Source organism: Apaloderma vittatum, unplaced genomic scaffold (assembly GCF_000703405.1).
Source record: "Apaloderma vittatum isolate BGI_N311 unplaced genomic scaffold, ASM70340v1 scaffold6739, whole genome shotgun sequence".
NCBI lineage: Eukaryota > Metazoa > Chordata > Aves > Trogoniformes > Trogonidae > Apaloderma > Apaloderma vittatum.
In genome coordinates, this window is record NW_009735711.1 from 1 (window position 1) to 25,021 (window position 25,021).

A 25,021-nucleotide genomic window follows, 5' to 3' on the forward strand; every position below is an offset into this window, starting at 1 on the left:
TTCATCAAGTACTGTTTTTTATGTAAAAGTAAATGGATATCTGGTGTTTGTGGCCTGGTTTTGTTCCCTCTTAGTGTGCACCAAATAATATTCAGCTACATGTATGGAAGTATAATTGGATCCTTTTATTACATAATAGGAAAAACCCTACAGTATTAGAATAAACAATATATTCAGGTTTCTCATGGTTTGTTTGTAGGACTGGTCCCATTTTGCATCTTCAGTAATGTTTTCTTGGAAAAAATGTTTTCTTAGTAGTGTTTCTTTCACAGTTGGAAATGAAAGTTAAAGATTATTTTACATTTTGTGTTTAAGGGTAGAAAGAAAGAGAACCTACAAATATTTGTCTAAATTTAGTAGCAACTGACTTCAGCCAGTATTGCAGGGAATAGTATCAGGTCTTATGAATTATAAGAAAATATTTATGTTAGTATGAGGAAGGGGAACCACAAAAGAGGTAATGGCTCAGTTCTTTTTCTGTTATTGCTAGTAGTAAGCAGCAAATCAAGTATGTACTATAAGCATTTTTAACTTTGCTTTTGCCAATGTAAGCTGGTCTGCTCTGTCTTTCACTAAATGCAAAATGTATTTCTGAATAATTTTTTATATGCTGCTCTGCTGTTAAGTAATTTACACAGAACTTGTAATTACAATTTGGTTTTGCTCCATTTTTTTTTGTTCAGATTCTCGAATTTGACTTGAAAGGAATTGCTCTGGATAATTCATCTTCCCTGACAATTATTGTGAAGGATTTTGAAACAATTGGACAAAACAAGTATGTTTGGGGTTTTTTTCCCAGTATTAAGCACAACTTTCAGTACAGAAAAAATGAAACTGATAGTAGCTGAAGAGAAACGATGGATGCAGTTAGATGGTTTCTGATGTAATATCTACTTGTAGCCTTTGAGCCAGTGGGCTTTGCTCCTTTGCCAGTTGGATTGTTACTCTGTAGCAAAGTAGCTGAAGAGAAACGATGGATGCAGTTAGATGGTTTCTGATGTAATATCTACTTGTAGCCTTTGAGCCAGTGGGCTTTGCTCCTTTGCCAGTTGGATTGTTACTCTGTAGCAAAGTGTCAACTTTCTTTTTATACTTAATTTTACACATGCTGAAGCTAAGATAAAGGAATGTTTTAGGTATTTAAAGCAGAATTTGGGTAAAATTTAGATCCTTTCTCCTATTACTGTCATTTGAAAACCACAGCTACCATATTTCGGTTGGTGCTTGTGTAACTAGATTTATGCCACTAGAGACTCCTGGTACAGGTTGTCATCTTGCAGAGTGGCGAAGGGCAGAACCCAAGACTACTATACATCACAACTATCCAGAAAGTAGCTCTGTAGAACTCTTAATTGGCATGCTTGGAGCACAGCTGACACAAATCACCGGAAATTTAAAAATGTAATCAAGGCTTTTAGCCATCTTTAAAAATCTCCCTGAGAGTCTATAATTTACATAATTTATTTAAGTCTTGCCTAGAAAGAGGGGAAGCCTGAGTTCAATTTCCTGTCTTGTCTGGAGGGACTGAAGTCCTAGACTCATCTTCTGGGAGACAGTCATCAACTATGTTTTATGTTTTGTATTTTATCCAAATATGTTGGATAAAATAAAAAAAAAATGTTGGGAATGGAATCTGGGTTTCTATTTTTTTATATTTCTATTTCTAGCTATTGGGGTCTGTGAAATGTCATGTTCGAACCGTGCTCTTCCCTTCCCAATGGATTGTGAGTTCTCTGCACAGTCATTAAAAAGCTTGAACTTGAAGACAAAAGTTACTTCCCCAACATCAGGTAGCAGAAGTCTTTTTCCCTGTCAAATATAAGAGTAAATTCTCTGACACTGAGTAGGGAAATGAATCTGTCCCCAGCTGTTGGCAGGTTTTACAACCCTCAGTGTTGATGCATATAAGGAAGACTGGCAATCCTATTACTAACTCCTCTTCTGGTTATATTTTGAAAACCTTCTTTAAAAACGGATTGAGGATTTTTTTCTTCGGTTAGTGGTTTGCTTTTTCTGGTTGTTTTCTTTTTAAAAAGAAAATATGAAGTTTGATATTAAGAGAGTGTTCTGTGAGAGGAGGAAGAAAATGTACATCTAGCCTCCCATTCCTTAGAGGAATATTCTAGATTATGATAAAAATGGGGTGGAGGGCTGCTAAGAAATGCCTTTTTGGACATTAGCTTCTTGGAAAGGAAAGGCTGAGACTCCTATCAGTAAAGGATTTAGAGTTTAGGTTTTCAGCAGCTTGAAATACCCATTTTCATGATGCTTCTAGTAGGCAGGAAAGTAAGGCTAAAAAAAAACTCCTGCACCATTTCTGTTTTCATTAGCGCTGTTAGTGCTTGTTGAATACCACTCTAAAACTCTAAAATCTACCAGTGCATTATGGGGTTCATCACTTTTAAGATATGTAAAAATCAAGTACCATAGGATCTAGGGCTGGAGATTTGTTTGTGTATGGTCCCTTTTTTTTTTTTTCATTTGTGAGAGGCTAAAGGAATCTTCAGTTCATGCAGTTGTTTGTTGAGTCCTTGGTGCTCAGTCAAAACCTCATGCATGTAGTAGTAAGATGCTTAGTTTTAGTTTTGACAAAGCAAGTTTTATTATAAATTTTAGAAAACTGAAGACAAATAAATAATAACTATATCTACACGTGTCTGAAAGGATATCACAAAAAAACACAAATAGATTTCCTTCAACTAAACAAAAAAAAAGTGTCTAATTTTTCAACATATGATGTAAGAAGAAAAGCACAGAGTATGATTTTCCAGAAGTTATTTTTAAATTTAATCTTACTGTTGAAAACACTGAAGAAGATGCACCTTGAACTGGAGTTTCGATCTTTATCTGAAAGGAGATAACATTATGAAACATTTTAGAGTACTTAAATGCTGTCAGGTGTCCATGTTGACATTTAAACAATTTTTTGTAGTTTTATACTTTTACAAATCAGGAATATGTAATAAGTGAAACATATAAGTAATTAAGATGTCCTGTTTCAAGAGTAACCTTTGGGGGTTTTATTATTTTTTTTTAAAATAAGATTATTTTTGTTTTTGTGAATTGAGTTGACAGGACCTTTTCACTGTGGCCGTTGAAAAAAATTGTTGCTATGAAAAATTAAAATGGTATATATGGGAATACTAGAATTCAATTAATTCACATTCTATTAAAAAGCATAATGTAAAAAATTCAATAAAGCTGGAGGGTACCTTTTGTTGTTTTGACCTGCACTTTGAGGTTCCTGCTGTATTTGTGATTAAACAAGTACATAACATAGTTTCTAATTTCATTTTGACCATAAGATGATAGAGATTTTAAAGAAAAAATGTATCTGGAGTTTGGTAGGATTTAAGCTTTAATTTAACATCAGAATTGGAGGTGTACGGAACACCCTAAAGCAATGCATGCAGATCATTTCAATGAAGAAAACAGAAATCACTGGTTGAAATTGTTAGCAACCTCTTGTGCATGCCATTCGGTTTGTGACTTACCACACAGAAATAAACCTGGTCCCTAAAATCAATTGCAGGAAAAGGGTAAGGTCCTGGGTGGTGGCAAGCTAACCAGAAAGCTTTTCTTTTAGTTAATCTACATCAGGGATGGAGTGTATTATTTTGTGTTGAAACATGTTTGTACTAAAAGGTCTGGCAAAGTCTAGGAGTTCTTTCTTAACACACGTAAGAAGATGAAGCTTCAGCAATGTGTTTAATCTTCAGCTATCCCATAGCAGTTAAGATCTTCTGCCTATCTCTGCTTAAGTCACAGGATTTTTGCCTAAAAAGGTAAATGTGTACATTTGGACAAGCATCACTCAGAGATTTTTTTTTTTAAAATCTGTGCAGAAAAAAGGAACAGCTTATCAAAACTGAGATGCCAGTTCTCTGCTTCTTTGTTATACAAAGTCCTAGATTTTAAAAGGATCTGTTTCTCTGTTTGCTGTGCTTTCACACTCTGTCTTTTCTGTTAATGCCAAATAGTGTTGGCTTTTGCTATTTTGAAAGGGAATGTGTTATCGTGTCATCTTCTTTTGTTTTTGTGGGTTTTGGTTTGGGGTTTTTTTTGGTGGCAAATCTGGGTATTTTATGACACTGGGCTGGGCATAGATTCCTTTTTATTGGTTACTACCATCTCCATTGTTAGCTTTTCTTTACAACTTTCTGCCTCCTCCCAGTATGCAAATTCAGGTTTTTACAGTACTTCAGCAGTTCTCCCATAAAATCACAGCAAGTCAAGCAAATGCCCTCAGATCTCTCATTCCTGAGATTCCTGTAGGTCAGTAAAGCAGCAATATATTGCGTTCCTCTGACTTCAGGGAACTCCCAGAAATCACAGTACTTGGTATGTGAAGGCTTGCCAGTAATCAGAATTCTGTAATGGATTTTATAACACGTTGCAAAGTAAAGGAAGGTGCCCTAAAATGTTTCATTCTGTATATGCATTCAAAGTTAAGCAAGTATGTGGATTAATTTTCAATTTGTATTTGTAATTATCTGGACTCATATTTGTAGGGTTTAACCCCCAACTTGTGCGAATGTCTGTTTGTTTTGCTTGAGTTTATGCCCTGGAAATTGTCCACTACTTATTCTGTGTACAATTCAAAAAGGAAACCGTAAAATTCTTTAGGAAAGTGAGTTCCATATGTGGAGCTGTGCAAAAATATGTGTAGTCCATACCAAAGACAGAGCAACACTTTCAAAGTAATGCTCTTTGAGAGTAAATCCTCAATAACCACCACATATATGCAGTGTACGATATGTTTAGAAGGGCTGTGAGCAGAGAAACAGGATAAGAGGGTGAGAAGTGGGAAACATGGGTATGCTTCCTGACTGTAACAAGGTAATAGGAAATGTTATCTTGGATTTTTTTAAGACACAAAGCACTATAAAAACAGAAGAGATTTGGTATTAATCAACATTCATGTTAGACAAAAGAGCATATGGAAGGGGGAATGTGGAATAAGTTTTCCACGTACCACTTGCATGTGTGCATAACCTGTAGTTCCACAGAGTTACTGATTCTATTTACTCTCTTTTAATATTTTAAAAAAAGTCTATACTTGGATATTTGCCTGCAATGTTGCAGCATTCCAAAAAGATGCTTGGTGAAGAGTGTGCAAATGTTGCTCCTTTGCTTTGTTTACATTCTAGTTCAGGGAAAGATGGAGTACAATGCCTACCTAAGATCCTCACTGCTGAGAGCTATTGTGGCAACAGTTTAAAAAAAAGGGGAGGGGGAGGGCGTGGAGGCTGGACAGTATTTACTAGTTTTTACATGTAAATTTGATGTGGGTAACTGAAGTCTTTCAAAGGTAAAACCCATTATTTCTGAAACTCAGTGTTTGCCATGTGCTTTTGATGTTATTCATGAGCAGACCCATTAACTTGGTCAGTGTATCTGGTGTTTAAGCTAAGTGGGATTTGAGCCTAAATCAATAATCACAGAATGTCAGGGGTTGGAAGGGACCTCAAAAGATCATCCAGTCCCAGCCCCCTGCCAAAACAGGATTACCTGGAGTAGGTCACACAGGAATGCGTCCAGGCGGGTTTTGAAAGTCTCCAGAGTAGGACACTCCACAACCTCCCTGAGCAGCCTGTGCCAGGGCTCTGTCACCCCCACAGTGAAAAAGTTTTTCCTAATGTTTTTGTGGAACCTCCTATGCTCCAGCTTGTATCTGCTGCCCCTTGTCCTATCACTGGACATCACTGAGAAGAGCCTGGCTCCATCCTCCTGATGCTTACTGTTTACATATTTATAAACATTAATGAGGTCACCCCTCAGCCTCCTCCAACCTCTTTAGGATCCAGCTCCTTCAGCCTTTCCTCATTATGGACATGTTCCACTCCATCATCTTTGTTGTTCGTCACTGGACTCTCTCAAGCAGTTCCCTGTCCTTCTTGAGCTGGGGGGTCCAGAACTGGACACAGTATTCCAGATGTGGCCTCACCAGGGCGGACTAGAGGGGGAGGAGAACCACTGGCCACCCCCCCTTCTAATACAGCCCAGGATGCCATTGGCCTTCTTGGCCACGAGGGCACATTGCTGGCTCATGGTCATCCTGCTGTCCACCAGGACCCCCAGGTCCCTTTCTCCTATGCTGCTCTCCAACAGGTCAGTCCCCAGCTTACACTGGCACATGGGGTTGTTCTTTCCCAAGTGCAAAACTCTACACTTGCCCTTGTTGTAGTTCAGAAAATTTCTCCCTTCCAAACTCTCCAGCCTGTCCAGGTCTCTCTGAATGGCAGCACAGCCTTCTGGTGTGTCAGCCACTCCTCCCAGTTTTGTGTCGTCAGCAAACTTGCTGACAGTGCTCTCTAATCCCTCGTCCAGGTTGTTGAAGAATACATTGAATAGTGCTCGTCCCAGTACTGGCCTCTGAGGGACTCCACTAGACACAGGCCTCCAACTAGACTCTGTCCCATTGACCACAACTCTCTGACTTCATTCGTTCAACCAGTTCAAAATCCACCTCACTACTTGGTCATCCAGATCACACTTCCTCAGTTTAGCTATGAGGATGCTGTGGGAGACAGTGTAAAATGCTTTACTGAAATCCAGATAAACCATTTCCACTTCACTGCCAATGTATCCTTGAGAGGTTGATGGGCTTTGTATATTTTACTTTAAAGTCTAGGTTGATTGGGATTTAGTTTTTGAGTGTAAAGGGGAACTTTAACTGCTTAATCTAGCATGTTGCCTGAGAAAGAGGACTGAGAGGAAACTATACCACGTCTTTGACTTTATTTTCTCTCTTCTGGAAGAAAATAAGCAGTGGGAATTGCTTTTGTTATTTTCAAGGTAGAGACAACTTTTGCTCAAATGTTCTGCCAGCGTTCTTTGCTGGAGCATAGGTTAGAAGCAGAACCATGAGTTTCTCAATCCAACTCCCTCTCTCTGGCTGCTGACTCACAAAGCTGCTGGTTAATACACACTCCACAGTTTCATGTAACGTTACTCCTGAGTTGCTGCGTCTAGGAGATAAGTGTAGAACCCATACTCCCCTCTAGAATATCACAGCAGAAGATTGCAGTCTAGCCCATTAATTTTTACAGCTCCTAGAAAGTAATATAGCTGTTCATCCAGCCCATTCTTACACTGGTGCAGGAGGAGGAGCACAGTGAGTGTTATTCTGCTTTTACACTGTGCCAAAACACTTAACTCATTGCTTTGGCATGATTCTCTAAATAAAGCCTGAAAGAATATATGAATATTTTTCTGCTTCTTTTCCCTGGAGCTGTAATTTACTGCTTCATTTACAGGATCACTAAACTTTTGCAGATAGAGTAAATGAGTGCTCTTCATGGTAAAAAGACACAGTCACTGGAAAAGATAAATAAAGCAAACCACGCTGATGCCCACGCAGGTCATCATAGGAATAAGCTAGGGAGGACTGTGCTTAGCTAGATTTTCCAGCATAAAGATGCTTGAAAAGAGAACACATATGTTTTCTATTAGTCTAATACTGTTAGTAGAAGGATTTCAAACTCTCGGAATACAAATCTTTATGCAGTTCAAAAACAAACAAAAAACCCAGTAACTTCAGTCGTCCCTGTGAAGTTAGAACAAAAAAAAACATTAACAGGAAGTTACAGTCATGTCTGAATGAAGTGGTTTTCATTCTATTTGCAAGAGACTTGGGATTATGGGTTTCCCCATGTTCTTTGCATAGTTAGTAACCTAGCGACATAGCGGAAAAACAGACGGGGCACACCCTTTTCTCAAGCAGAAAAACGCAGCCACAGAATGGTGCAGCAAATTAATTAATCATATTTTTGCATGGTTCAGTACTTTCTAGGTTGTTTGAATCCTCCTACAGCTGTACTTTTTTGTGTGGATTCTTTTCCACGTCAGTGTGTCTGTGCATAGTTGCAGTTTTTCATTGCATACATTGTATGCAAGATCCAGCCTAGTTAAGATTCAATTTTGGGGATTTCTGCCTCATACAAAATAGTACCCATGTTTGTTTAAAAGTTTGTTCTTGCAAAGAGTATTATCAAATAACTAAAGAAGATAGTTAGTTTGCTCTTAATAAAAGTTTTAAACTACAGCATGAGTAACAGAATGTGGGTGTTGGGTCTTCTAGCGTAAAATCTATAATGGAACATACACACTGAGAAATAAAAGTTGAGTGTAGCAATTGTAACTAGAGCATGGATCAAGTTTGCTGATGAGAATAAAAAAATATAAACCTCTGCCAAAGTAAGTAAAAATAATTTAAATACTTGACTCTCAGAGCATTAAAATCATTGATCTTCCAGTAGAAGTAGCATATAAGCAAGCTGGAAGATGTGATATGCTAAGGAATTTAGTATAATTTGCTACCTTCAAACATAGTAGTAATCAAATGGTTGGTATTGTGAGTTAACATTTCCTAATCCCAGAATTGGTGTGAAGTTTCACTTCTCTTGGTTATTTGGACAGCTAACAGGAAGTGCTAACCACAGCACTAACGGATTAATTAGCTTTGACATAAATGCAACAGTGTGTTGAATAGTTGGTCTTCAGTAGTTCATTGATTTCATGCTGATAAACTAAGTATTTCCCTTGATTATTGTGGGCGAAGTATCATAGGCCTAGAACTGATAAGATATATCTGAAGTGGTTTAAAATCTACTTCTGTGTACTTTGCATTTATCTTTGATGTCCTATTCAGTGGTAGACCAGAATGTTTAAACTGCTTGTGGCAGGACAGGTTTTCTTGCTTTACTTCTGTGAAGCTGGAAAAGTTGCTGACTAGGCACTATGCATATACACATCTTAGGGAAGGCCAAAAAGGTACTAAAACACAGTTAAGAAGAAGCAATACTCATTTGCTGTCTGTTGCCCAAAGAGCTGATGTACAAAAGGTCAGAGGATGTTTTGAGCCATTCTGAAAGCAGAAGCTATCCCACTCAACGGTGTCAAGAGGAAGAAAGCTGAAATAGCTACAGCAAAGAGCAGTGTCCTTTGAGGATGAATAGGTGACAGAACATCTCTTCAGCTGTACTGGAAGGAAAGAACTTCTTGTCACCTTGAAAGTCATGACTTTAGAGGGAGTTTGCATGCAATCCTGCCTGAACATGAAAAGTTTAGAGTTGAGAGGAACACAGCAACTTCACAGTAGCCTTGCAGAGAAATGGGGGTCTCATTATGTATCAGAGGGAAGTGCAGTAGCAGACCTTGCAGGAAAACATTGAACAGCAAGTGAATTGTGAATGGATGTGGTATCACAACAACAGCTGCTGCTGTCTGACTTAACTGACTTGGTCTTACCTAACTCAGCCCAAGGATTAGAGACCTGAGAATCTCAAGGAAAAGGCTTTTCCCAAGACCTGTACAAGTGGCAAAGAGGAGACCAAGCAATGACCTTGAGGTGTTCCTTGCAACTTTTGAAAATAATACTTCAGCTGTAGAGTAGCTGCATGATCAAAACTGGATTGGGCATAGTCCTGGGCACCTGTTCTAGCTGAATCTGCTTGAGCAGAGGGGTTAGATAAGATGATCTTGAGCAGTCCCGTCCAACCTCATCAGTTCTGGGGTTCTGCTAAGTGAGGGGTGAGACATCCCAAATCCAGTGATCAGGACCTCTTTGGTGCAGGCAAAAGCCTTAGTGCCTAAAGCTTAACATTTGGCTAAAGCTTACATGTAGGCTAAGGTAGTGTATAGGCTGAATATTAGATTTGTCTGTCTTGCTAGAGTGGAAAAAGACTGAAGACTATTGTTGCCTGACCTGTTAAAAGAGGGGGAAACAAAGGATTTCAGAGGCAACTAGAAGTCTATGTAACTCCTTCCCTCTTCAGTCTCCTGAAGGTGATCAGAATTTTAAAAACGATTACTGTGTATTCAGATTTGTGCACACTTATCATTTGCACAGGGCAGATAAGGATGTAGAAATGGAAATTTACACTGGAAACTTCTAAAGCACTAGTGCTCAACAGCTGTTCTTGAGCTAATGTCACCAGGCAGGAGGGTGTGGTTGTTGAAACAGTCATCCACATGATTTGACACTGAGTGACTTCTGAAGTTCTTTTTGGAGTTAATGTAAGTCACTGCAGCTCATGTCAAATCAGAATAGCAAATCTACAAAATTTTTTTTACAAGTGTACCTAGGAAAATATTTTCTTTGCCTTTATGTAGAAGCAGAATTGGCCTACTTGGTTTTGGGTAGTCTTTAGGGTTCTTTCCTTCTATGGTACCTCAAATCATGTATTGTTCTCTCTGTTACTCTCAAATGGGGAGGCATAGACATGGGTGAAAGATTTAGTGAAAATATGAATATTTTTAATTGGAAGTATTTATTGAGTAATTTTGCATTGAAGGAAGAGGAGTGAAGTTGATTTCTTGCAGTATCCAGCTGTGTAAATTAAATCCAAGCATTTGTTCCTTCCAGTTATAGGAATAGTTTCCAATTTGCTTACGTTACACTTGCATTCAAAGCTGTTACACATGTTACAGGGCTATGTAATAAAGAGAAAAATGCATTAGGTTACCCAGTATTTTTCTCTTTTTACCACTTTGGGATTTGCAATCATGGAATTAAATTTTTCTGCTTTTCTTTGGCTGTTGAATGTTATCAGTGTTTGCCTGCATGACACCTACTCTTTACATAGAAAACTTTGGTCAAATATAGAGGGAGATGTTCTCTTTGGTGTGTATTATCAGACTTACTCAACTTGTATATAACACTGATTTTTAGAATGTTGAAATCACAGGGGAAAAAAAAAAAAGCATCTTTCTGTTTGAGAGAGACCATCTGCTGTTGTTTCCTGAGCTAGAAGTGTCCTGACATTACATAAGCAATGTCAAATAATACTACCGTTAGAGGGATAAATAAGTTCACTGCATGTATATTTGATATTCCAAATCTAGATTTGTCTTGTGGGTTGAATGTAACTTTGATTGCATAAAAGGAGAAATTGCTTCTTAAGCTCCGTAAAGTTGAGAAATGGACTGAGTCAATGTTTCATCCCTGTTCCAGCCCTGTGTAACAATATGTAAAAAGTGAAAATGTACCTAAGGTTAATCTAATGCTCACTGAAGCAACTAGGTGTATTTCCATAGTTTTTCAAAGGATGCTGGATCAAGACTACAGTACTGAATCCAGGTGTCTGTTCGGTAACAGAGAGGCAGGTGTACAGATTTTTTTTCTATATTGGCAGCAGAGGTGGTATTTTGTTTGTAAAACACGTCCTTTGTAATACTTACAGGGTGAAATTATCTTGTTGGTTCTTTTCATTGGCAAAAATCTCAGTCATTCCAATAATCCACTTCAGTATAGGAGTAAATTGCTATTACATACTATGGGAATGAAATATAGTGCCAGGTGTCATGAGGCCAATGTCATACTGTTAGACACTGCCTAAGAGACGTTTCTTAGGTTAAAAGTGCATGCAGCTTTCTCTTTTTTAAAGAGAATGAGGTAACCAATGCAGTCCCAAAGCAGTCAGATCTCCTGGGCAGCTTCCCTTGGTCAGCCTCCCTAGAGCCATATCAAAACCTTCTGAGGATTTAGAGGCAAGGGGAAGAACCTATTCCAAACTGTAGCGTATGGGCACAAGACTAGTTTTGTGAAGCATCTAGTAAGCGTATTAATTGCATTTGTTCTCTTCCATTGTTTTCAAAAGAGGGATGTATGTATGTCTTTTTGTATCTCTTTTGGTGTAGTATAACAGCAGTTGTATCTTGCTTTTTTACATTGTTCCTCATCCAAGTTTGCAAAGCTCTGGAAAGAAAGTATTACATCCTTTAGTTCCCCAAGGAGAATTAAGTGGCTGAAACAAGTGACATAGCAGTTGGAAATTAAACAGAAGATTATTTTCAAACATACACGTAAAATGTATTTAAATTTAGGTTTTTAACCTCTGTTGCGCTGAAGCTGTGTCTTCCATAAAGAACACCAGCACATTTAAGGGCAGTAATACAGAAAATAAAAATTAGCAGTGCACAATCGTTAGATAACCTTTGCAATGCTCTTCTGTTGTGTCTTGGATTTTTAAGGCATGAAATTTTGTTGACTAACAGACTAGCAAAAGACAAAAGGGATCTTCTGTTTGATGAATACTTGCATTCTAATAATGATTTTTACTTCATTTCAGATTAATTGGCAGTGCATGCGTAGCACTTAAAGATCTCGTAGGTAACCAAAGCAGATCTTTTCCCTTCAAACTCATACCTCTGCTAAATGAAAGGGGACAAGAAACTGGAGTGAGTGGCTTACATTTCCTTATTTTACTGTATTCTTGATCAAAATGCTCCAGCAGCAGGGCTTATAGTGAAACAAATATTTCAAGTTGTTTTTACGTTATAAATTAAATGCTTGCAATTTTGTACCAAAAGCTCCAGACAGAGGAGATGCATAACAAAATATGATCATATCCATATTGTCTTGAGTTTGTTTAATATCCTTTACATTAGATAAATTGTTTTCTGTGTGGGTTATATATTTATATATAAGTATTGCAAATATTATGGGCCACAGAGTATGCATGGAAATCAGCCGAGTTTGAAAAAGAGCATTTTCCTAAGTACCAAATGGAGTTCTCATATGCATTTTTTGCTGTATTTTTTCTAATATCCACTTCTGTAATAGCACTGACTCTAAAAAGCACATAATCAAGTACATATTCACTGCCAGCTCAGTTCAGAAAGATACACAAGAACTTAACTTGGTTTAGTATGTGTTTAAATTTAACAGAGTTATTAACTGGTTATTAACTTAGTTGTTAATTAAGCAGTTTCTAAAACTAGGACTTTACTATGTTTGTGCAGTCTAGCTGTTAAGGCACTTCATAGTGCATTCCAGTGCACTTAATAAGAGGCTTTGAGGGTAATTTTAGTATCTCATCAGCTATAGTTTAATATCATAGTTAGCTGGTCACAGGGTTGAACTTTTTTTGCTGACTCCATGTTACTGAGGCAACCAGGAATAATAATTGCTTGTTCAATAATCCCAAACCACAGCCAAGTGCAAAAAAGACAATTCTATAATTAGAATGGAAAATCACAGTGTTTTTCTTCCAGGATGGAGTTAGGAACAAGCAGTTAGAAGAGCCAGATAGGAAATTTTACTTACGGTTCTGACTTGTTACGTTGCTGATCAGACAGTGATTGTTTTTCCATCTGCAAATTTAGGATGTCACCTAGTATGCAGTGAATATTGTGGAACTAAATAAATTAACAGTTGTAAAACATCTTATATACTTGTAACAGATTTTTCTAAATATAGGCACAGTCATTTCATTTGTTAAATATATTAGAGCCTATTCCATTGGGTGAAAATTGTGTAATCTTTATTGTTTGTATCTATGTATATCTTAATAACAGTTTATTAATTTACTAATAGCTGATATTTTATTGTAAACTGTGCTGTGACTGTGAATATTTAACTGTTCTTGTACAGCATTAGAACAACTTACTGCTTTAAATCAATTGTGAAAAGCAGGAGCTACATAAAAAACCATGTATTTCTCTATAGGCAACAATTGATTTGGTTGTAGGATATGAGCCGCCAGCTGGACCTGAAAATCCAAATGATCCGGGAGGAACCAATACACAGGAAGGTATTTGAATCTTTTCTCAGAACATTATTGTTAAAGGATCATGTAGAAATTTAAGATAAGGCAAGAAAGTGATTCAACAGCATTGTTCATCTGGAAAACATATAACCAGAAGTAAGCATGTCAAGACTGCCAGACAGTGATTGTAAAGAAATTAGGGATGATTCAGAACTACAACTAGGAAGAAAATTGGCATTTCCTGACATAAAATGTTTTTTAGCATTTTCTTCCGTGGAATCAGGAGAATTGCGTTGCTTAAATCTTCAGGTTTTGCTGACTTTCCTGACTGGTTTTCCTGCTGGTTTTCCTGACTTCTAAAAGAACTGTGAAGTAACAAGAGGTTTTCACAGTTGACAGGCAAATAATTACCTTAATATCCAGGCTCTGGTTTTGCTGATAATAATGCCATAAGAAGGAAGAAAATGAAATAAGGAGTCTTCTGGGGAGAAATTTTGATTCCACAGACTTCACTGAGATATGTTCTTGGGGAGTGGAAGGATAAGTAATTCAATTACAAAAGCTTAGTGTTAAATTACTACACCTTGAACAATTTTATAGAAATGTGAACTTGAAGGCTAAAAATGCAAATTGACTAGCCATCAGAGACACAGCTTGTTCCTCCTGTAGTTTTTACCATAGTCACTGTCTTTCAGTTAAGAAAAGAAGCTGCAAACACAAGGGAGTGACACACTTCTGAGGTCTAGATATTTACAGATTCTGTTTTGCAATACTGGAATCTCACTGTGTGATCCAGTATTGTAGTGTCATGTGGTTGCAGAACAGTTTTCCACAGAGTTATTGTGATTTCAAAACTGTCAAAGAGACTTGCTAAGAAACTCCACATTTAAATGCTGCAGAGGAGGATTCAGAGTTTTATTCTTGGATGTCAGACTGTAAATATCTTCATGTTTTAAAGATTGTGAAGTAAAAATCCATGCTCTACTGTAGCCTAGTCTTGCTGCTGGGAAACAGCTTCAACTAGAGTACAATTAGTCACTTCTAGTGTATTGTGTACTAGTCTGGTGACAATTCCAGCTGAACAGTACTTTGCTAAAACTTCAGTTGGTCAGTTCAAAAAAGTGCATGGTAATTGTATTAGATACTCTGCAACCCGAAGAGGGGGAGATCTATAGTTAGTTTGGTTAGGATATAAATTTGTTGTTAAGCAGGCTAAAATGACTAGTTCTGAAAAGGAGTTGGAAGCATGTGGTCAACCACAATAATTGTTGAAATGAGATAGCAATACAATTTTAGTGAAATGCTTGGATAACAGATTCTTAGTCCTGTAGCTTTAACATCAACCTGTACTATTTGTTTATTAATTGCACTGTTTTTTTACTGTATGAGATGGAGAAGATGATGGAGTTTATGAGGATGGCTTGGATGGTCCAGTTGGTGGTATCACACCAACAGTTCCAAGTGGCATGAAGGAAGCCCAGCTAGCGAAACGCATCACCAAAGGAAAGAAAACACGTAGAATCCTTTCTAACAAACCACAAGATTTCCAGGTAATAGATTTAGTAAATGTTTCATGTTCCCTTTTTTTGCCTGGCATGACATTTGCACAATCTGAGTATAATTTAATGTTGATTGTGCAAATGTAATGCACTGTAGAGATAAGTAGCCTCTTCACTTGAAAGCCTGTATTCAAAAGTATTCTTCAAATTTGCCTGTTACAGAGATGTCCAATTTATACAGTTCTGACTGAAATCTAGATAAATCTTATTTATTGTATAGTTGTATATATTTAAAACAATAGCAGCTTTAAAAATAAGTAGTAAAAGCAAGTAAAAGGAAAATACTGAAATAATTATCCCCAACTTGTCTCATAAAATTCAAGTAAAATTGTACTTGCTCTCACAATTAAGTTTGAAAAGGCTTTCTAGTACATACCTTCCAGCTACTTCAAGTATAGGCTAACTTTTTTTTGTGGTATAGTAAGAAATTATTGTCAACAGTATGATAGATAATACAGGGAATGAATTAATACAAACATTTGATTTATTTTTTTTCCAGATTCGTGTTAGGGTCATTGAAGGACGTCAGTTATCTGGAAATAACATAAAACCAGTAGTTAAAGTTCATGTTTGTGGTCAGACACACCGAACAAGAATCAAAAGAGGAAACAACCCATATTTTGATGAAGTGAGTAGCATGAGAACACTGTAGCTAAAATGTTGATGCTATCAAATGCAAAAAAGTAGTTAGAGCTTTCAGTATGATCAGTGAATAAGAATTTGCTAATATTTAAGGATAATTATGGCTACTATGCATTTTACAGTTCCTAGTCTCTTCATGTATTCACATCACTCAACACATCTCTGTCACTGGCAATCTTAGCAGATAAGCTATCTAGAAGGAAGTCAAATAGAGCTGAGATATATAGAACGTGGTCCTTGATACAGTTGGCAATGTGACATAAAAATGACTTTGAATAGTTGTGTACAGGTTATAAATTTACAGAAAAATTAATCATGAATCATCGTAGCCCTCTATAGTGTGTGCGGACAAGCTTGCAGTGCAATGCTTTAGGTCAGTAAGACTGCCACACAGAATCTGGAAATGTCATTGCCTTGCTATCCGTGATGTGTAAAAGGACAACTAATTTCTTTGACATCTGTACATCAAACACACTGATATACAGGACAGAATTCAAAGCTGTATAAAGGACACAATAATGATCCCATCCAGAAGAAGAAGACTAATGTTGCAAATCTTAATAGAGAGAATGCTGAGGAATAACTGTCATTATCTGGACTTATGTGGAAAATTCAGAAGATTTTGAAACTGGGTGGCAAGTATGTTTGACACATGCAGGTAAAACCAAGGGAGTTATAAGTTTTTGAGACTTGAGCAAAGCTGTAGGTAGCAGTCAAGATTTATGAAGCAGTGGTAAAAAAGGGAGAAAGCCAGTTGCACCTTATGTTGAATCAATTCCTAGACAGTGTCAGTATCCAGACTAGGTCAAAAATGGAACAGGAGGGACCCTATTTATGTTGCCTTCGCCTTTGTTGGATACATTACTGACTAGAGTACTGGTGGCCTCAAAGGCCAGACTTTGTGACATATGCTGTTAATAAAACAAATAAGCTAATAAATACTATATTTATCTTCATGCTTTCAAAATACTGGTTTTACTCCTGTGGCCTTGAATTTCAAAGATGCAGATTACAATCACTATGGCCACAAGTGATACAACAAATATAGCTAGACCAGGATTGAACGTGTGTGAAAATGAACAGCTTTCCTAATTCCTGAAGTTTTACCCCTGAGGAAAACGTGCAGAGCAAGGGCAGCACTGGAAGTTTGCAGCACAGCTATGCCTACTGCATTCATTTAAATGGAAGTTGTTAATATCATTTGTCTATTTTGTACTAAGTTTATTTACTAAATTTAGCTTTTTATTCTGTGCTAAATTACCGTATAATGTGTCCATCAAGGAGGCAGTGAAAGTACTGTAGCAGGCATGCTTCACAAGCCTCTTAAAAGAGTTTTTTTGCATTTTCTGTTCAGAGAATTTATGTGTTTGTCATTTTGAGACAGGTTTTTTGTTTGCTTTTACCTTAACAGATATTTTTCTACAATGTCCACATGACTCCATTAGAGTTGCTTGATGAAACAGTTAGCATTCGGGTAAGAAAAAATGGTGCATGTTCAAAAGGCTGCTGGATGTGTATAGCATTGTCTGGCCATTTCACTATGATGTTTAGGACCAGTCCTGTCTCATGCTTGTCTGTCTTTTTAGGTGTATGATTCTTATTCTCTACGAGCAGACTGTCTAATGGGAGAATTTAAGGTAAGTGTGAAATAACTTCCATATCTTGACTAAATTAAATAAAATGAGAGATTTTTTTAAGTAATTATTTTAAATGTTTAAACTTATACTGCTTTAGCATAAGGCCAAAATTACCTGGTGATGTCTTGCTTCTCATGCAAGAGACCATTTGCTCAAAGCGCTAGTGAACAGTTTTCTTATCTGAGTAGATTAACGTTTTATATATATATGTTTTCTATACTAAGTTCTCTAATTTGTATCCAAGAGAAAAAAATATGTATCAAAAGATAATTTTTTTTCCTTAAAAGGTATCAGTCAATTATTTGTTATGACATAGGGTTTGACGAGATAGTTTTATTAGGTAGCTAATAGGCAGAATAGTGATATGTATGTTGGCATAGAGATACATTCAGAAGCGATCCTTTGGACAGAAGTTTGTTAAGTAAAAGAAACGGTAGAAAAGGCTCTTAAAGTAACTGCTTTGGTTCTGATGATATTAGGGAGATTTTTTTTATATTTGTTATGGTCAATATTGGGATGTAGACTTCTGGTGGCTGAGGGTATTCCTAAAGCAATACAGACAAGGAATTCACGTGACAGTTTTAATGGCTAATATTATAATGTTTACAATATCAATGTTGGCTGTATTTTCTGATTGCTTGTTTTGTACTACAGTAGGTCTCTAGACCAGCTTCTCACAAAAATATAAAAGTGTGGAAGAGTGCTTTTCTCTAAATGGAGCAGTTTCTGCCACAAAGCTGGTTGTTTTTCTTCTCAGTGCTTATCATCTACATGTGTAACTTCTAGTGATTCAGGCAGCTGTATATTGCTCTGTGGAGGGTTGATCATTCACTAAGCAGGTGACAACATGTCATTCAGCTCCCTTCTGGTCTTGCAGGCACACATTCCAGGAGAAAATCCCTGGGATAATTCTGTCTAGAAAATCACCCTTTTGGCCTTACCTGCAAGTAATACTATCCCCAATGGCCATGAGCAAACATACCTTCCTGAACGTGTTTGAAATACGATAGAATGAGTACAGTCCTGGTATATGTGCAGTCTTGTCAAAATTTGACACAATGTGCGAAGAAATTGCTCATCATCTTCATAAAATAAAAAGGAAATTACTCATTAAAAAAAACAACCTTCATTTTTGGAACTGAAGGATGAGATGTTGGGCAGCAAATAGAAACCAAATTGACTTTTGAACATAGGATAGTGGGGGAACATAGGGAATTCAAGAGGCAGTGAGCCAGCCCCATCTTCTGACTCCAGTTATTGTGAAAATTGGGGATCTGAGGAAAGAGGAAAGTAACTACATACATCTTGTCATGCATTTTCTTTGTGGCTGCTGTATCTATTCAAAATCCCTCATTTTTCAATGAAAGGTGGATTTTTTTTCTCCTACCAAGAATATGCTATATAAACCTTCTTGTGTTTGTGATAAGAGAGCAATATAGCAACACTGATGAAAAACTTGAGGGGAGTTGCATTAGCATTTTTCTGTTCTGGTATTCCTTCATAGGTAATGCCTTTGATTTTTATTTCAGATTGACATTGGCTATGTTTATGATGAGCCTGGTAAGTAACAGTTACTTCAGAATTTCTTTCTTAGCTTGAAACTTGAAATATTTCATTAAATTTCTAAAAAAAAAAAAGAAAAAATGTAATGGAAAGTTATCTGAGATTGCTGCTTTAAGTATTCACTTATACACAATATGTAACTCCTTTCAGTGGTTTCAAGATGAAGTACAAACGCCTAATATTTGGATATTAGTTTTGGCATCAGTGACCAAAAATGTGAAAAATACTGCAAAAATATTTGATAATTATGTCCTTGAATGAGTATGCTACAACATTTTAACACCACTAGATTTCTTGTTTTGAATGGCACTATTGAGACCTGTCTAGGACATAATAATTTTTAAAAGAACTAGTTTTAAGATAAAGCATGCTTTTGGAACAGTTGGCTTTAATTTTATGGTTTCTGCCATTTTGTAATGGTATTACTGGGGATGGGTGGTGGTGTTTGTTTTATTTTAGGCCATGCAGTCATGAGAAAATGGCTTTTGCTGAGTGATCCCGAAGATACAAATTCAGGAGCTAAAGGCTATATGAAAGTCAGCATGTTTGTCCTGGGAACTGGAGATGAGCCACCAGTAAGTTTCATTTAAGTGTTTTTCTTCCCCTCTCCACCCCATGGACATTAAATCTTTTGAATACTGTATAATTCACTCTGTGAGTAGCATTTAAAAGTAAGACAAGATTTGCAAGTTGTTTCAAGGGCAGCCAGCACTGAGTGGCTAACTCAAAGCTTATTTTGTTATCCTGTCCAATTAAGCAACCTCTGGGACAGCTCTTGGTGTACTGAGCTACCATTTGTAGATGCTTCTTCACATCCTGGAATAGAGACGTGTTAGCCTGGAGTTGCACGCAAGCTAATATGTAACTCTCCTTAGCATAACTAATCAGGCTGAGCAACATATTGAGATGAATTCCAGGACTAAATGTAATGTAGACAAACCCATAGAGAAACCTGAGTACCAGAAAACTCCAAATACTTGCCACCTGAAAATGAGACCCATCAATAATTACAAGTTAGGCACAAGTAATTTGATGCATATGAAGGCAGTAGGTAGTTGTAACAATCCAGTCCTTAACTGTATGCTGTTCTGTCAAGGTAAAACCAGGCCCTCTTTACTGTGTGACATTTTTCTTACTTGACCAATGTCTGTAGTTTAAGTTCTACTGTTCTTCCTGCCTGAGATTTTTGCATACTGCTACTCTTTAGTTAATTATAATACAGTCCCCAGATCCATGAAAGATAACCTTCTTTCTGCTATCCTCATGATTCTTGAAATTTTATGTCTAGTTATTTGTGGTGAAATTTTTAAATTGTGATTATAATAGGATCCTGCATTTGTGTACTTTACAGATAAAAATGTAAGTAAAATATTTTAGGTGGAATTAATTTTTATGGATTGATAAATTGATAGTCTCATTCTTTATAATGAAACTGACAGCAGTTTTCTATCTGAAGAGCATTATGTGCACCAGTTTAATCACCTTAATTCTATGCATTACTCTGTCTTTCTTGAATACCACACATGCAACACTTTATCTCACAACAGGTTGAAAAAATAATGAAAGCGATGATGTGGAGAGCAATCTGTTATTACCTGCTGGAATTGCACTTCGATGGGTCACTTTTCTTCTCAAAATCTACAGAGCCGAGGACATTCCACAAAGCATGTACCTTCTTACTGCTTGTCCACTGGTGTATTTGATTACCATTAGAAATACTTGTGTTGTTCAGAAACATTCCTTGAACATAAAACATCTCCCGTGTTTTACATTGCTAGTTGAGCCAATAATTCTGTGATGGCTTAAATAACTCACTTCAAGTCCTTTGGTAATGCTCAGTAAGTCTACTTAATTCTTGCAATGGATGATTTAATGTGTTACTCATTAGATTAGTAATGTTCATCTGTCGCTGAGTGGGCTACACAGCTTCTGGTAGTGGGAAAGTGTCACCCTCATTAGCCCTTCTCCAACCACAGAAGTTACATGCAGCATTCAAGTACAGTTGATCTGCAGATAAGCTGGATGTTCTGTGCACGTCCAGCTCAAGTGTACAGTGCATATGTCAACTCCCTGTTGGATCCTCATCCCTGCCCACTTTTGAGAGGCTACCCAATAGCTGTTTCCCTGCAGACTTCTTTTCCAAGGCTATTTGCTGCTAATATGCTGCTAATGGCTCCTTGCACCTTCCTCTTCCCAGCGGTCCATTAATTCTTCATAGGTGCTCATAGCTGCAGCTATTTTGCAACGGGGAAAGGCCACAGAACTGCTGAAATCAGTCACCTGCTGCTGTGGTGGCCAAGGCAGTCTGTAGGGCTGGTAACTTGTCCACAGGTGGCTGCAGGAAAAAAGTTAACTAAGCACTGACTGTATCCCAGAAGGCTGCGTGCAGTTTGTGGACCTTAAGTTGAGCACCATAAGCTTAAAGAAACAGCCTTGGAGGGCACGGGAGCTTGTAAGCAGTTTGACCTTAATTTGTTTAGAGAAATTTTAATTGTGTCAAACCTATATTGCTGGAACAAAAGCTATTTCTCTCGTTAGATACCATATGTGTTTTCAGATAGAGTATAGGTGGCTTCTTATCTCTTTTTAGGGTATTTTCTCAACTAAACCTGGGACAAACGGCAGTGACTACAGATACATGCATAATGTTTTTCAAATACAGCTATACCTCTAAATTCAGGAGCACATCAACACTCTTTATGGTGTTTCAAGAATTTACACTCTTTGCAATTGCTCCTAAGCCAAAATTCTCCATCTTTACCAGCAACACTATTCAGGATTTTATCAGATTAGACTTTACCTAGATTTGTAAGCTGGATGATTTTGGCGGGATTGCTGTGGGAAATTTATTATTAAGGCTGGATAAATAAATAAGTAAATAAAATAATAAGAGCATAAACCTTATTTTTTTTCTTTGATACCTCTCCAGTGGATGATGCTTTTGCACAGACTGTGAAGGAAATATTTGGAGGAGAAGCAGACAAGAAAAACCTGGTAGATCCATTTGTAGAAGTTTCTTTTGCCGGGAAAAAGGTAATTTAGTAAATACCTGAATCTTTGCATTCTAATCACAGTCCTGAGAACAGATTTCATAATGCCAATATACATTTTTAAGTTTACTGAAATTAGGGAAATAAAAAAGCATTAGCCCTGAGGTTCACTTCATGATATGAGGAGAAACTACAAGGTACTGTAAAATGGGTGTAAAGCTGGTGACTAATAAAAGGAATGTGTGACTCAATGCTGGGAACTGATGCATGCCAAATTGCTTGCCTACCGGTTGTTCCCGATTTCATTTTGTAATTTATGATACAGATCTTTCTGCACAGGTTAACAGAATTTGTACATTTTATTATTAATGTGTTCTTTAGAATATAAAATTTGAGCTGAAGCACAATTGCACAACCTATCTTCATTGCTAGCCAGTCTTTTTTCTTCTTTTTTCTTTTCAGAACAAAAATGTCAGTCCTTTATTCTGTTATATAGTCAGGTTACCATGTCCAGTAATGTAGAGAATCTTCAGTAGACATGACTAGCAAATAATATAGGCTCTCCAATAGAATATATTCTTCATCTACTTGAAAACCTGCATAAAGGAAACTGGAATCAAGTCCTTTCTTCGTCTTGTTTCTTTGCTGTGATAAAAGATATCAGTACTAGTGTTGAAAGCACAGTAAATTATAGCTAGTGGAAATAACAAGCTTTCTTCCTGTAGGGTAACTCCAGTGTCAGGTTTAAACACAGTTTCAAAATTTTCTTTTCCTTCCAAATAGTCATTAATGTTTCATATGCAGGTCGGTTTAGCAGTATTTATCAACTGAGAAATAGTGGCTCATTGCAGCATGAACCATTCAGGATTCACCATTAACCACTATGCCTCATCGTACCAAAGAAAATGTGATTTATCCTAAATCATAGCAAATTTATGCTTTGTTGTCTGTTTTATCTTTGATGTGCTCTTTAGTTGATTTAATTTTTTGCAGGTTTGCACAAATATAATTGAGAAAAATGCTAATCCAGAGTGGAATCAAATTATTTATCTTCAGATCAAGGTCAGTTGTTTTTGTTTCTGTAGAAAACAGCCATCTTTTTGGAACTCAGGGCATTAATATTGCAGAGATGAAATAAGTAATGGGTAATTTTAATTGCTTTTTTTCAGTTTCCTTCAATGTGTGAAAAAATAAAACTTGCAGTTATTGACTGGTGAGTTATGACTTCAATTAAAGTACTAGACAAAATATGTTAAGTGAAGAAAAGTGTGGTTCTATGAGTGCTGGGTATTTTTTCAGTCTGTGAAAGTATGTAAAAAAGTGTTTAAGTATCTTCCTTTATTGTTTCTTTACAAGAGACCTGATTAGTGTAACATGGAGTATTGTTAATTTTGTGCAGTGAGCACTGAGCCCTATCTCACTATTTAGGTGATAGTGTACAAGGTAACTTCTTCGCAGTACAGCCCGCTTTTCTAAGTCGCCATTACTGTCTGTGTTAGTGATATTAAATCATTGCAGGTCATATAACGTGTGTGTACACTGCCTCGGAGCACTTTTAGTCACTGGTAGCTTGTGTCTGCCTAGGATGACCAGTGTTATATTTAAATAAAATCTTTCTTTTTTTAGGGATCGTCTTACAAAAAATGATGTAGTAGGAACAACATATTTAAGTCTTTCAAAAATTGCTGCTTCTGGAGGAGAAATTGAAGGTAATTGATGCAGCAGTATGTAACTTACTGTCTTCTCTTGTGTTATGAGGAATAGCAAAGATCAGTGTTCTAAATCTGTTTCCCTCAACTCTGTGGCCACAAGATTATCTACTTCTGGTGTTTTCAAAACAGTGCTCCCAGAAAACATACGGGGAGACTTTTCAAAATAAAAATATTAAAATTTTAATGTTTAAAATTGCATCATCATGGAAATACCAGTAACTAATTGAAAAATCAGTGTTCTGCCATATATATAAAGGTAATGAATTAATTAAATCTGTAAGTACTTTCCCAAATTCAGAAAACTATATGATATCAGAATCTATCGTGAGATATACTAGGAAGTATCTTAGTAAATCATAGAATCACAGAATCATAGAATGGCCTAAGCTGGAAGGGACCTTAGAGATCATTTTAATGCAGCCTCCCTGTCACCAGGGACTCCACCTCTGGACTAGGTCAGGCAACACCTGGGGACCAAACGGGAATCGAACCTGCGACCTTAGTGTTGTTAGTGCTACGCTCAACCGACTGAGCTAACCAGCCCTCCAGAGTCACTGTTTCAGAATCACTGCTCTGTTGGGCAGTAGTAGACAAGACTTCTTTTGCTGTCTTATAAGCGTCCCTGTTCCTTCTCTAGGAAGAGAAGCTAAAAGCTGGGGAATGTTCCTGAGTAATTAGCCTACAGGAACCATCTAGTGCTACCTCCTCATTTCCTGTACACCACTAGGCTGCCTTCAGATGCTGGGGAAACTTCAGTCTCAGCTCTGATCAGTAGCTTATCAGAAATGGGCACTGCATCTCATTGCATAAATTCTACAAATTACTACTTAATAACCCTTATTTTAGTAGCTCCTACAAATTAAGATTTTAATTGCAATGCTATGATCACAGACAATTAACTTACACTCTTCAGACAATTTTAGGTGGCTGGATATGGAGTTTAATAAAAAATACAGAGCAGAACTGATAAACTGTGAAGCAGGATATGAAGTTCCTAACATGTTAACATGTTGTCTCCATTGGCCAATACCTTTTTAATAAAAATCTTATTTACAGTATGATAAGAAACATTTTTTGTGCCAAGATTTTAGGAACTATTAAAAAAAAAACCCAACCAAAAACATTTATCAAAGTTTAAGGCTTTGACAGACACTCTGTGATCGCCCCACCACCCTCCCAGGAGAGTATAACAGGGGAACTAGGGAGAGAGACTTTGAGATTGAAAAAAACTTGAACCAGTTTAATGAAAAAGAAAGTAATACTAACAATAACAACTAAGATGTTCCACTATATATATGTACTATACAGGTATACAAATATATTCAAAGATACAAAAGAATATGTTAATATGGCATCCACACCCTCTGGATGAGATCTAGGTCCCAAGCAGAGAAGTCCCAGACCAGACTCAGCAGCAGACAGGAG

The 25,021-nt window shown here is 37.0% G+C and overlaps 1 protein-coding gene across 1 annotated transcript in view; it reads left to right on the forward strand.

Annotated features, from left to right (window-relative positions):
• Positions 1 to 683: 683 nt before the first annotated feature.
• MYOF (myoferlin) overlaps positions 684 to 25,021 on the forward strand; it is a gene marked incomplete at its 5' end in the record, with an annotated part of 61,405 nt that continues 37,067 nt past the window's right edge. The window contains 14 exon segments of the mRNA XM_009876678.1: positions 684 to 775; positions 12,075 to 12,183; positions 13,454 to 13,538; positions 14,883 to 15,043; positions 15,552 to 15,680; positions 17,106 to 17,168; positions 17,281 to 17,331; positions 18,861 to 18,891; positions 19,354 to 19,473; positions 20,442 to 20,558; positions 21,824 to 21,927; positions 22,878 to 22,946; positions 23,054 to 23,097; positions 23,511 to 23,593. Of these exon segments, the coding sequence (XP_009874980.1) occupies positions 684 to 775; positions 12,075 to 12,183; positions 13,454 to 13,538; positions 14,883 to 15,043; positions 15,552 to 15,680; positions 17,106 to 17,168; positions 17,281 to 17,331; positions 18,861 to 18,891; positions 19,354 to 19,473; positions 20,442 to 20,558; positions 21,824 to 21,927; positions 22,878 to 22,946; positions 23,054 to 23,097; positions 23,511 to 23,593 (1,258 nt within the window).